At 39.0% G+C, this 13420-nt stretch overlaps 1 protein-coding gene across 1 annotated transcript in view; it reads right to left on the reverse strand.

Moving 5' to 3' along the window:
* Positions 1–13420, reverse strand: part of LOC308382713 (complement factor H-like) — a gene marked incomplete at both ends in the record, with an annotated part of 58657 nt that overhangs the window by 22507 nt on the left and 22730 nt on the right. Inside the window, 2 exons of the mRNA XM_080860242.1 lie at positions 312–494; positions 606–776. Of these exons, the coding sequence (XP_080716368.1) occupies positions 312–494; positions 606–776 (354 nt within the window). The remainder of the gene's footprint in view (positions 1–311; positions 495–605; positions 777–13420) is intronic.

Here is a 13420-nt window from a genome sequence, read left to right on the forward strand (position 1 = left end):
CTTTGTTTAAAAAAAGATTGTTTTGTTTTCACGGTGATGTTGTTATTGTTTAGTACTCAGCTTTATTGTTTAGATTTTGCTTATATTTTTCACTTTTCTATCTCTGTATTAATAAATGGCAATATTGGTATTACATTTTTTACTCTTCCCTTTTTACACATTTGCATTGGTGTGCTAATGCTTTCAGTATGGACACAAGGAAATACGTTTTATATCTTTTTTATATGAAGTTTATAAAGATTTATAAAACTGTGGGTTAACTAAGATAAAAGTGGGTATTTGAGACCTGGACATTGAGCTTATATACTTACCAATGCATGTCGGGGGATCTGTCCACATTCCTGAATTGCAGGTAATTATATCTTTGCCATCAATTTTATAAGACTGGCGACATGTATATGTCACTGTATCCATATTCCTGTAGATCTTTTCAGATGAAGGGACAATGATTCCATTTTCAACATCTGGTGGAGCATCACACACACCGCTTTCTCCTGGTTGGGGAAACCATTTTTCATCAAAAAATTTCATCTGGCAGACCAACTAATAGAAAAGTGACGTCACAATTCAATTAATTTACCATCTTACTGAAAGAATTAAATTACGTTTGCAATCTGGTTTCTCCCATTGTCCGTTGTCACACTTAATTCTTCGAGAATCTGATGTGTAACCACGTTCACATTGAATGTCCTGAAACTGTCCATGTGAAAAGATTTCCTTCACATGCGGATTAATTACATTGTCAGCAGCAGGTGGGGAAGCACATTGATCTTCACCTGGAAATGACAATAAAAAAGATCAAAAGAGAAAATAGATTTCTATCTAATTCATTATGTTCTTTCTTGCAAAATACTTCATATGGGGAAACTCATCATAAAACACACCTCTTTTAAACACTACAATCAAAAGTAGGATACATATATATAATAGAGTCATTGAATTGGTATAAAAGTGGTTCATACTCTAATCTGCAACAATCTTAACTGCAGGCCGGGCTAAAAAAAACGAACAACAAAAAATCACTTTCACCTATTTTAGACTAATGCCTTTTGCAGCTTAAGTGTTACTCTGCAGTATTCTGGTTTGTTACAGTACAATTAACATCTACATTTTATTAAATTTACGGAAGGAAAGCAGTTCCATTGCTAAGTTAGTGTCACTATGTTGTTAAGTTACCGTCATGGAAATGTAGTGTCCAAAATCTGCCTGTTCTTTTGTTTCCCTACATTGTCACCTGAAGAGAGTCTTTTAGTGAGTGAGTGGGTGAGTGAACGTTCTTAACATAGCTTTAGTGTTTGTGAGGTTAAAACCAGGAAGATTCGGCTTAGTAGGGATGCGCTCCCTTAACTCCAATCTCTATATGCAGGGAATAGACAGGGATTGCTGAAAGGTTGGTCTTACTACTTCTGCCAAGGAGGTTATGTATGACATTACTGTTTGTTGGTTTGTTTGTCTGTCAGCAGGATTACACAGAAACTCCTTGGTCGATTTTCATGAAACTTGTTGGAGGGATGTAGCATGGGCCAAGGAAGAACCCATTAAATAGCTATACCAGTGAAGATGCTAAGCAGCAGCCATATTGGATAGGTATTGTTGTATTTTGAATTACAAATGCTGTAACATGGACATACTGTCACGATCAGGGGGGGTTTTCAGTGGGGGTTTGATGGCGCTATACATAAAATGAGTGGTTATGGGATGGGTTGACATGGCCCCTTTAGACAAACATACAAAAAACATGTGGCCCTCCTAAGCCCTACAGTTCTCGGGATATTCGTAGAAAACTGTGTCAGCCCACCTACAGGCCAGTTGGTGTACAGTCACATAAAAAAAAAAATATTGTATGGCCCTGTGACGGTCGTGGTGCAACCGCACATTAAATACACACGGATTCCCACTGTTTAACCACTAGTGCACCCCACTGATTGCAATTGGAGACTTCCTCTGTGAAACTGCTAATTACCCAGACTGGCAGGGGGGACACCAAAAATGGTCTGGGCCATCCAACTTGGATAAGGTGGATTTTAACAAACCTTGGACACATTATTACAGTGCATGAAATGCCCTGTATTGTTATTCCTAGGCTTCTTCTTCTTATTACAGTGCATGAAATGCCCTGTATTGTTATTCCTAGGCTTCTTCTTCTTCTTCTTCTTCTTCTTCTTGTTACCTTTTTCTGCGATTAATTCAGCCCGAACCGCTTAACGTAGAAACTTTATTCAAACTTTGTCGCGTAGGTCTTGTAAAGGACACTTATGCTATGTATTTTTCACTTTTCTAAACTTTATACTTTTTAAGTTATTAAAGAAAAACGAATCTAAATTTTCCCATTGACTTACATTGGGCCATTATGACATCATAATAGGGTAATTAAACTGGCTTGCACCTGTGCTTCACTGACACCTGCGGCAAGCCTCCAAGGGTCCTCTTCTCTCTGTACCTCTCCATTCAACTGTATAACTAGGAATATTAATAGACACCTTCCATACTCTACTTTTTTTTCTCTCTATCACTCTCACTCTACTTTCTCTCACACTCCATCTCTCTGCTTCACTCTTTTTTTCTCCTTCTTTCAATATTTTCACTCTCTCTTTACTGTCTTTATCCAGAGCCACTCTTGTTCACTCTTCTTTCCTTACTTTGTTTCTTCCTCTCTTCTTTCCTTTCTTCTTTCCTTCTTTCTACTCTTCTTTACTTTCTTCTTTCCTTCTTCCACTCTTCTTTCCTTTCTTCTTCCCTTCTTCCACTCTTCTTACCTTTTTCTTTTCTTCTTTCCTTCTTTCACTCTTCTTTCTTTTCTTCTTATCTTCTTCGGCTCTTCTTCCCTTCTTCCACTCTTCTTCTCTTTCTTCACTCTTCTTTCCTTTCTTCTTTCCTTCTTCCACTCTTATTTCCTTTCTTCACTCTTCTTTCCTTTCTTCTTCCCTTCTTCCACTCTTCTTTCTTTCTTCCACTCTTCTTTCCTTTCTTCACTCTTCTTTCCTTTCTTCTTTCCTTCTTCCACTCTTCTTTCCTTCTTTTACTGTTCTTTCCTTTCTTCCTTCCTTCTTTCACTTTCTTTTCTTTTATTCATTCTTTCTTAACTTTTGCATTTCATGAACTGGTATTTCCTTCAGGAAATGCATTTTCTAGTTACAGTGCATGAAATGCCCTGTATTGTTATTCCTAGGCTTCTTCTTCTTATTACAGTGCATGAAATGCCCTGTATTGTTATTCCTAGGCTTCTTCTTCTTCTTATTCTTGTTACCTTTTTCTGCGATTAATTCAGCCCGAACCGCTAAACGTAGAAACTTCATTCAAACTTTGTCGCGTAGGTCTTGTGAAGGACACTTATGCTATGTATTTTTCACTTTTCTAAACTTTATACTTTTTAAGTTATTAAAGAAAAACGAATCTAAATTTTCCCATTGACTTACATTGGGCCATTATGACATCATAATAGGGTAATTAAACTGGCTTGCACCTGTGCTTCACTGACACCTGCGGCAAGCCTCCAAGGGTCCTCTTCTCTCTGTACCTCTCCATTCAACTGTATAACTAGGAATATTAATAGACACCTTCCATACTCTACTTTTTTTTCTCTCTATCACTCTCACTCTACTTTCTCTCACACTCCATCTCTCTGCTTCACTCTTTTTTTCTCCTTCTTTCAATATTTTCACTCTCTCTTTACTGTCTTTATCCAGAGCCACTCTTGTTCACTCTTCTTTCCTTACTTTGTTTCTTCCTCTCTTCTTTCCTTTCTTCTTTCCTTCTTTCTACTCTTCTTTACTTTCTTCTTTCCTTCTTCCACTCTTCTTTCCTTTCTTCTTCCCTTCTTCCACTCTTCTTACCTTTTTCTTTTCTTCTTTCCTTCTTCCACTCTTCTTTCCTTCTTCCACTCTAATTTCCTTTCTTCACTCTTCTTTCCTTTCTTCTTCCCTTCTTCCACTCTTCTTCCTTTCTTCACTCTTCTTTCCTTTCTTCTTTCCTTCTTCAACTCTTCTTTCCTTCTTTTACTGTTCTTTCCTTTCTTCCTTCCTTCTTTCACTTTTCTTTTATTCGTTCTTTCTTAACTTTTGCATTTCATGCACTGGTATTTCCTTCAGGAAATGCATTTTCTAGTTCTTGTTACCTTTTTCTGCGATTAATTCAGCCCGAACCGCTTAACGTAGAAACTTCTTTCAAACTTTGTCGCGTAGGTCTTGTAAACGACACTTATGCTATGTATTTTTCACTTTTCTAAACTTTATACTTTTTAAGATATTAAATAAAAACGAATATAAATTTCTCCCATTGACTTACATTGGGCCATTATGACATCATAATAGGGTCTTTAAACTGGCTTGCACCTGTGCTTTACTGACACCTGTGCCAAATCAAAGGAACCTCTTCTCTCTCTGTCCCTCTCAATTTAACTGTAACTAGGAACATTAAGGGTGGCTTTACACGACAACGCTCCCGGGTGAAAACGACAAAATATTTTATCAGATGTGCCTTTCGTTTAGACGGCGACAGCGTTTTTGGGGCTTGAAAACGCAAAGAAATGAACCCACCCTCCAGAGTGGAAATCTTAAAAACGCTCCACCGTTGCGTTCCCGTCTAAAGGGTTGAAAACGCAAAAGTGTGCTCTGAGCTGCTCACGCTGGCTATCCTCGCATACGCGTTGACATCATATCCATGTGCAGTACAGCCAAACAACAACAAACATGTCGGATTATTTCCATCAGTCGGAGATTCAGCTGCTTTGATATCTATCAGGAGTCATTTCAGCAAATGAGCCGAGTAATCACAGATAAAACAGAACAGAGAAGGCGCATTAATGACACTAGGTCTCGTAGCTTGTCTGTTCTATCCCTTGTAGCCTACGTCGCTTTGGCCAAAGGCGTCTGCTAAATGACTAAATGTAAATGTACACGAACACTGCAAATGTAAGTGAATGAATAAATAAATAAGCACCCAATCGCGTTATAGAATGGACACATATACATCCTGCAGTACCTGCACGTCTGCACAGTTAAGTTCAATTTCTCACACTTTTGCGTCACCGTCTGCATGCAGATTTCCACCCAAAGACTCTCGTCTAAACGCGAAATCAAAAGTGGGAACGCAACGCCACTTTTGCGGTTTGTGTTCAGATCGTTGTCGTGTAAAGCTAGCCTAAGACACCATCCATTCTCTATTTTTTTTTCTCTCCATCTTTCTCTCTCAGTCAACTTTCTCTCACACTCAATCTCTCTTCTTCACTCCATTTTTATCTCCTTTTTTCAATATTTTCACTCTCTCTCTTTATCTCTTCATCCAGAGCCACTCTTGTTCACTCTTCTTTCCTTCTTCCACTCTTCTTTCCTTTCTTAATTTCTTCTTCCGTTTTTCTTTCCTTCTTCCACTTTTCTTTCCTTTCTTCACTCTTCTTTCCTTCTTCCACTCTTCTTTCCTTTATTCTTTCCTTCTTTCACTCTTCTTTCTTTTCTTATTTCCTTCTTCCACTCTTCTTTCCTTCCTTCACTCTTCTTTCTTTTCTTCTTTCACTCTTCTTTCCTTTCTTCTTTCCTTCTTCCACTCTTCTCTCCTTTCTTCACTCTTCTTTCCTTTTGTCTTTCCTTCTTCCACTCTTCTTTCCTTTCTTCTTTCCTTCTTTCACTCTTCTTTCTTTTCTTCTTCCTTTCTTAACCTTTGCATTTCATGCACTGGTATTTTCTTCAGGAAATGCATTTTCTAGTTACAGTGCATGAAATGCCCTGTATTGTTATTCCTAGGCTTCTTCTTCTTCTTCTTCTTCTTATTCTTGTTACCTGTTTCTGCGATTAATTCAGCCCGAACCGCTTAACGTAGAAACTTTATTCAAACTTTGTCGCGTAGGTCTTGTAAAGGACACTTGTGCTATGTATTTTTCACTTTTCTAAACTTTATACTTTTTAAGATATTAAATAAAAACGAATCAAAATTTTCCCATTGACTAATATTGGGCCATTATGACATCATAATAGGGTATTTAAACTGGCTTGCACCTGTGCTTCACTGACACCTGCGCCAAATCCAAGGAACCTCTTCTCTGTCCCTCTCAATTTAACTGTAACTAGGAACATTAAGACACCTTCCATTCTCTACTTTTTTTTCTCTCCATCTCTCCATCTTTCTCTCTATCCCTCTCAGTCTACTTTCTCTCACACTCAATCTCTCTTCTTCACTCCATTTTTATCTCCTTTTTTCAATATTTTCACTCTCTTTTTCTCTTTATCCAGAGCCACTCTTGTTCACTCTTCTTTCCTTCTTCCACTCTTCTTTCCTTTATTCTTCCACTCTTCTTTCCTTCTTTCACTTTTCTTTCCTTTCTTCACTCTCCTTTCTTCTTTCCTTCTTCAACTATTCTTTCCTTCTTTCACTCTTCTTCCCTTTCTTCACTCTTCTTTCTTTTATTCTTTCCTTCTTCCACTCTTCTTTCCATCTTCCACTCTTCTTTCCTTCTTTCACTCTTCTTTCCTTTCTTCTTTCCTTCTTTCACTCTTATTTCTTTTCTTCTTCCTTTCTTAACTTTTGCATTTCATGCACTGGTATTTCCTTCAGGAAATGCATTTTCTAGTTACAGTGCATGAAATGCCCTGTATTGTTATTCCTAGGCTTCTTCTTCTTCTTCTTCTTCTTCTTGTTACCTTTTTCTGCGATTAATTCAGCCCGAACCGCTTAACGTAGAAACTTCATTCAAACTTTGTCGTGTAGGTCTTGTAAACGACACTTATGCTATGTATTTTTCACTTTTCTAAACTTTATACTTTTTAAGATATTAAAGAAAAACGAATATAAATTTCTCCCATTGACTTACATTGGGCCATTATGACATCATAATAGGGTCTTTAAACTGGCTTGCACCTGTGCTTTACGGACACCTGTGCCAAATCAAAGGAACCTCTTCTCTCTCTGTCCCTCTCAATTTAACTGTAACTAGGAACATTAAGACACCATCCATTCTCTATTTTTTTTCTCTCCATCTCTCCATCTTTCTCTCTCAGTCAACTTTCTCTCACACTCAATCTCTCTTCTTCACTCCATTTTTATCTCCTTTTTTCAATATTTTCACTCTCTCTTTATCTCTTCATCCAGAGCCACTCTTGTTCACTCTTCTTTCCTTCTTCCACTCTTCTTTCCTTTCTGATTTTCTTCTTCCATTTTTCTTTCCTTCTTCCACTCTTTTTGCCTTTCTTTTTTCGTTCTTCCACTCTTCTTTCCTTCTTCCACTTTTCTTTCCTTCTTCCACTTTTCTTTCCTTTCTTCACTCTTCTTTCCTTCTTACTCTTCTTTCCTTTCTTCTTTCATTATTTCACTCCTTTCTTTTCTTCTTTCCTTCTTCCACTCTTCTTTCCTTTCTTCACTCTTCTTTCTTTTCTTCTTTCCTTTCTTCTTTCCTTCTTCCACTCTTCTCTCCTTTCTTCACTCTTCTTTCCTTTTGTCTTTCCTTCTTTCACTCTTATTTCTTTTCTTCTTCCTTTCTTAACCTTTGCATTTCATGCACTGGTATTTCCTTCAGGAAATGCATTTTCTAGTTATGTGATGGTACCTTAACGAGTCTGCCGTTACATAATTAGTGTGCTTGCCCGAAGGGAAGCACAGTATTGTTATCGTTAAGTTTTCTTTCTTTATTCTGCCCGATTTTCTTGCAGCTAACTACTCCTCGCCCGTTTGAGATAGAGACGCCATTCAAACACCGAAATGTCCGGCTCGATCCGGTGCAACCTGCTATGACTTTTCGTGGCGGTACTCTTTGCCACTCCTTTTTTATTCCTCTTTTTCATCACCCTTTTCTCTCATTGACTAACATGGTGGAAGGTTGAGCCATTGTGACGTCACCCACTAAGGCGAAGCTCTGTATTCTCCTGTAACGGCAGTTGACGGCCAGCGACGACCAGCATACAATCATGGATATAAACACTAGAAATGCTGTTGCTGAACTTCATCTACACACCTGATTTAATTCTTTAAGCCTTATTGGACATATTTTTATCTTAAAAGCTATATATATTTGTTTTTAACTATTTTGAGAAATGATAACGTTATTACGTGATATGCCTTCGCTGCAGAACAGGATGGTATAAGAGAAAGAGAGCGGAGATTCTCCTAACTAGCTGGCTAATGTAGCCATCCCATTTAAGCTATTCATATTACCGCTAAGCTATTTGTGACATTGGTAATTATACAGTATAATTTGTTACATTTCACTCTCAAGTTTTCCCGCTACAAACTGCTTAGTATTCCACTTTGTAGCCTTCTCTAATCACTCGATTACCTCAGCCAGCCAGATTGGCAAAATGACAGCACCGAGAGGTCCACGTATGTTTACCCTGGAGGAAGCAGTAGTGCTTTGCCAAATTGAGCCAGAGATTTTCGAGTCGAATGACAACGAAACTAATGTAAGTTGTAAAATGAATGTTGATGGATAACAACCTAAATCTGAGCCATAGTTGCCAACTCTGGCATCTACAACATTTCTGATTAGCTACGCTAATAGCCTACACATAGCCTCTTACTCTATAAAACATTAAAGCAAATATGGCGATTATTATTTACCTTATCTGCTGGTAACCATAGAAGATCGTGAAGTAGGCCTACTAGTGATTTGAGTCCAAGCCCATATGTATTGTAGATGAGGTAATCCACTTGGTGCTAACAAGCACATCGAAACTCCAGTCAAAACGATGGTCTGTCGACAACGCAGATTTCGCTAATATGTTTATCCTACTTGTAACTTGTTGGTTGCTAGAAAGCTCTCTGAACATATGACCGGTCTTACTATACTGTTAGTACACAGAGTATTCCTATTTTATGGACTGCATGGCTTATGAACAAAGCTCATGTAAAGTGACATTTCCAGTAACGTAGTCTTGGAATGTAGCCTGGCTCACGTCGCTGTCATTCTTCCACACTGTCAGTGGACGAGCGTTGGCTCACTGTAGATTCACTTTGTTTGCGTTATTTCAGTGTAGTATTTATTTATATATTTCATTTTGCAATTAGGCTATATAGGCTGTCAAAAAGGTGTTGTATCGCTATGGCAGGGTTACATGAAGTAAATATGAATGTAATAGACTACTTTGTGCTACTGAATAATGCAGCTGAGATAATAAAGTCTTTGGAAGATGTTTTGTGTCATGTCTATAGGTTTATGTCTGTAAATGTGAAATGGTTAGTGGTAGGCCTACATCTCATGGCATTTCAATATATTTCTAGTTTAGTGAGCTACACTTTAGATATTTTCTGAGAGTCTTCGAGTTTAGCTGCCCCCTCCTTATATGGATAAAACATATAACAAGCCAGACATCACTGTTGAGAGAGAACTGCATTAAGTCTAACATATAGGCCTATCTTACAATAAACTTTAAGTAAAGCTGGCTATGTAACCGCATTCATTCCAATATTGTTGCAGAGATGTTTCCTTTTACCAAGATAACAATTTCAACAATTCACTTAGCTCAGTAAGTCAGTATAACGAAACTCTGGAACTATTAGGCTATGACCAAATGTAACACACTAGACCCTTTCACAATAAACAAGCAAACAAACAAACAAAAACAGAACAACAAAGATACCCTCATATGTCTAAACGTCAGTGGAGCCAAAATATAATGGTTGAGCTTGGTTGCTTGCTAAAATATATTGGAAGAAGGCCCCACTACACTGATTGAGTAGATGTAAATACATGTTAATTCATTGGCACTTGTTCTCTCTGTCACAGAGCAAGCACACTCTCGCAGTTCGTTCACGAAACGCATTCTAGTTTGGGTTGCTCGTCCGCGAAACCTGTTAAAATATCCGGATCAAAGACTTTCGTCAGTTCAGGTGAGAACGTCTGTTGATTGCATTGGCTACTAATAATTTCGTTCAGTCTCTGGCTAAGGAAGAGTGATCCAGCTGGGCCTTGCCTTTCCTTCGGAGCACTGGTTATTATTTTCTTTGTTGTTTTAGTTTGTTATTTTTGAGACAATCCTGGTCCGAAGTGTAACTACTTCTGTCAGGGGCACGCTTCGTACAGCTTGTCTGCAGCGAGTTCAGCGTTATCCAGTCGCCTCAAGGCCGGCATGTCTCAGAAGAGCTAGCTAGGACAGTTAACCTTTTTGAGGAGATATTTAGGACGCCAGTGGACTGCTTTATTAGACACACCGTTTCAGTGGGAATTAGCGCCGATTCCACCTGGATGCATGAGAGTATTCTGGTTCGTGCTTGCGGATGTGGTGAGTGTTCTGTTATTTTGTTAGTTTGTAAATTAGTTTACTGCTGTCTACGTTCGCAGTGCAAGTTCGTTAACTTGTAACGGAACGTGTTTGTAGGTCATTTAAAGTTATTGTGCTTTGTTTGGAGGTGTCTCCGTTGGATCGTTTGTTCTAAGTAACTTTGCCTTTTTGAGAAGCGGTTTAAACTGAGCTAGTGAGTGCTTGTAGATTGTTTGAACTTTAACGTTCTTGGTGTTTAGCTGAACTAAATATTGATAAGCAATTATCTGGTTGTAGATTCGTGTCTACTTGGTTCTGGTTATTAGTTACCAGTTCATTTGTGTGGTGCACTGCTTGGTGTGTATCACAGTCTGTTTGCCATTGTTTATATCCTACACGTGTGAGAGAACTATAGTGACCTAGTTTGTAATTTTCTTTGTGCCCCAGAATTAGGTTGATGTGGCACAGGAGGTCTTTCTCTTTGTTTTGTTTTAGGTTTACTATAGCAAACCTCTTGGTGAGGGAGGTGTGACGTCCACCTGTGCCCCTTCAGGTTGCAGCCTTGCCAGTGCACGGGCAGAGGCAGGACCTGAGCCTAATAGCTTTATTGTCTGCACCTGTATTAGGGTGGGGCTATAAAAGGGGTTTTCTCTCTCTCTCATTAGGCACTTTTTGGTTCTTGTAGGCACTATTTTGATATCTTCTCTTACCTGGGCACTTTGACTCTTTTCTCAATCTGTCCCCCTTTCTATTTCTTTAGCGCTCACTTTCTTATTAATTTACCTAACAAACTGATGCCTTCATTCACTACATTCATGCACGACATTGAACATTACATTTTCATACCCCTATTTTGGTTAAGTATTGATTTTGGTACAAATAAATGATTCTTGTTATATTTAAACTACTTTGTGTCGTCTCCCTTATTATGTGATGGTACCTTAACGAGTCTGCCGTTACAACATCAAAACAACAGAAACACCGCTAACAGAAAGCAAAAATATACAAATGATCAACTAAATCAGGGGGATCCAAAAGCTAATGATGTGGTATCAAATGAAGGCTCTTCTCATACAGAAATCAATACAATGCATGTTAACAAATTGTCTCAACCCTCAACAATTAATAAAAATACACAAAGTTATAAGGAACAAACTAATACTTTTTCACAGATTCTGAAAGCAACTATACAGAAGATTTTGCCGGGCTGGCCTTGTACACATCAAAATCATCAAATGTCTCCTCGAAAAAACATTCATTCAATCAGACATTTCTCCCTCGCTGTCATCAGTATCCTCCACTGAATGTGTAGCCATCTTCAAATTTTTATTTGCACACTGTTCACCACCTTAGCAATGGCAGTAGGTGGTGCATGGTAGTCCATCTGACTGACAGATGCAAGAGGCCCTGGAGCATGCTGGCACTGACTTGCATCCACAAGCAACAAGCTGTAGAACTGTTTTGGGTGCAATGTCAGTGTTGCCATGAACAGGCACAGGAATTCCACCCTCTATTTTCCAACCAAACAGGGATACATCATCAGTACACACGGGAGGTGTTTTTTTGTCAGCAGCTCTCCACAGAAGGACTTGCAGCCGTGCACGCCTGATGTGTTCTTTTGAACGCGTTCATGCACAACACTGATCACCGGTGTGATGAGGCAGTCGACCCAGAGACTACCTGTCTGAGACTCTCGAGCCATCTCTAGTTCCTCAACTATAGCAGCTACTGTTGACTTGCCTGACAAGATGAGGGGTTCTAGCAATGCAGAGACCACCATACGTAATCCCCTGATGGCTTTCGGCCAAGCATTTCCTTTAAGCATATGCTTCACGCCTTTGAACGCCACACTAAGTAGTTCATCCAATCCACTGCCATTGATTAAAGTACCAATGCAGCCAATAAAAGACATCAGTGTGTGCATCCCCCCTGGTCTAACTACTAAATGGTTCCAGCGATGTGGATATGACCACTTTATCTGCATAATAATTTTGTACAACTGAAGATCAGAAGACAGATGGATGAATGGCATGTTGTGTTGTTTCATGAACTCTTCAATGTAGAGGAGTGTTGTTTGAACTGTGTCAGGGTGAGCTGGAGGTGAATCAATAAGTGGTCCGAAAACGAAACGTGTAGCAGCACCTGGTTCATCATCCTTTTGTCTGGCAGCACTAGCCATTGCACCAGACCATTCAGGTTCAGGGTTGACACCATCGGTACTTTCCACAACTGCTACCATCCACTCAATGTCCTGCTCTAAGGCAGCGCTCACTGCAGCTGCTAATTTGGACACTAATTGAAAAGGTTGCCCAACATTGCAAGTCAATTTAGGAGGTATGGGCTTGTTAGGCCCGTCAAAGTGAACTTTCATCACTGAGGTCATTTCACCGAATTTGATTATTCATCTCTTGTTTGGATAAACGAGGAATGACAATTCCAGTAGATGGTTGACCTTGGTTTCCTGAAATATTCATGTGTTGGGTAAATTCAACTGCCATTGAGTGAGTTTCTTTGCAGCCATTTGGTGTGTACACCTGAAGATCAAAATTATCACACCATGCACTGATCAATCCTCCATCATTCAGCAGACCTCTGAAAGTGAAATCTTGTTCTGCGGTCATCTTTGCCACTGATTTCCTGTATCTTTGCACTTCATCAGACCTGGCAACATACCCATGTGAATGGAGTATGTCGATCATTTCTCTTGAGCCAAAGCGATGGTGAATTTTAACAGCAAGACCAAGTGTTGTTTGATTAAAAGTACCAGTGATCAGTGCTTGGATAGACTGTGTCAAGCAAAGAGATTTCTTTGTGAGTGCACCTTTTGAAACTAGATTTTTGACTAGGAGCAACAAGTTTGTATCACAGGCTTCCTTAACATTGTCAAACTTGAAGTCAACTAAGTCATAAAACTAACAAAATCTCTTGAAATGTGCTGACTTTGACATTATGACAAACTAGTTACTCAACAACTGTCCTTACTCAACAACTGTCCTAACACAGTCAAACATCAAGCAAGTGCAACACAAGACAAAGCAAGACGGCGAATAAGCTACTTACTAGTTCGGTAGACAGTAGAAAGCCCTGACTTTATTTACCTTAAAGGCCACTTTGTAAAAGGTCATTTGTTCTCTGGAGGGACCAAAACTATTTTTTTTTTACCATTCTTTTTGTCAAATCAATCTGATTTCTGTATGAGAAGGGCTTTCATTTGATACCACACATGATGGGTTTATACA

Source organism: Sprattus sprattus (genome assembly GCF_963457725.1).
Source record: "Sprattus sprattus genome assembly, chromosome: 2".
Taxonomy (NCBI): Eukaryota; Metazoa; Chordata; class Actinopteri; order Clupeiformes; family Clupeidae; genus Sprattus; species Sprattus sprattus.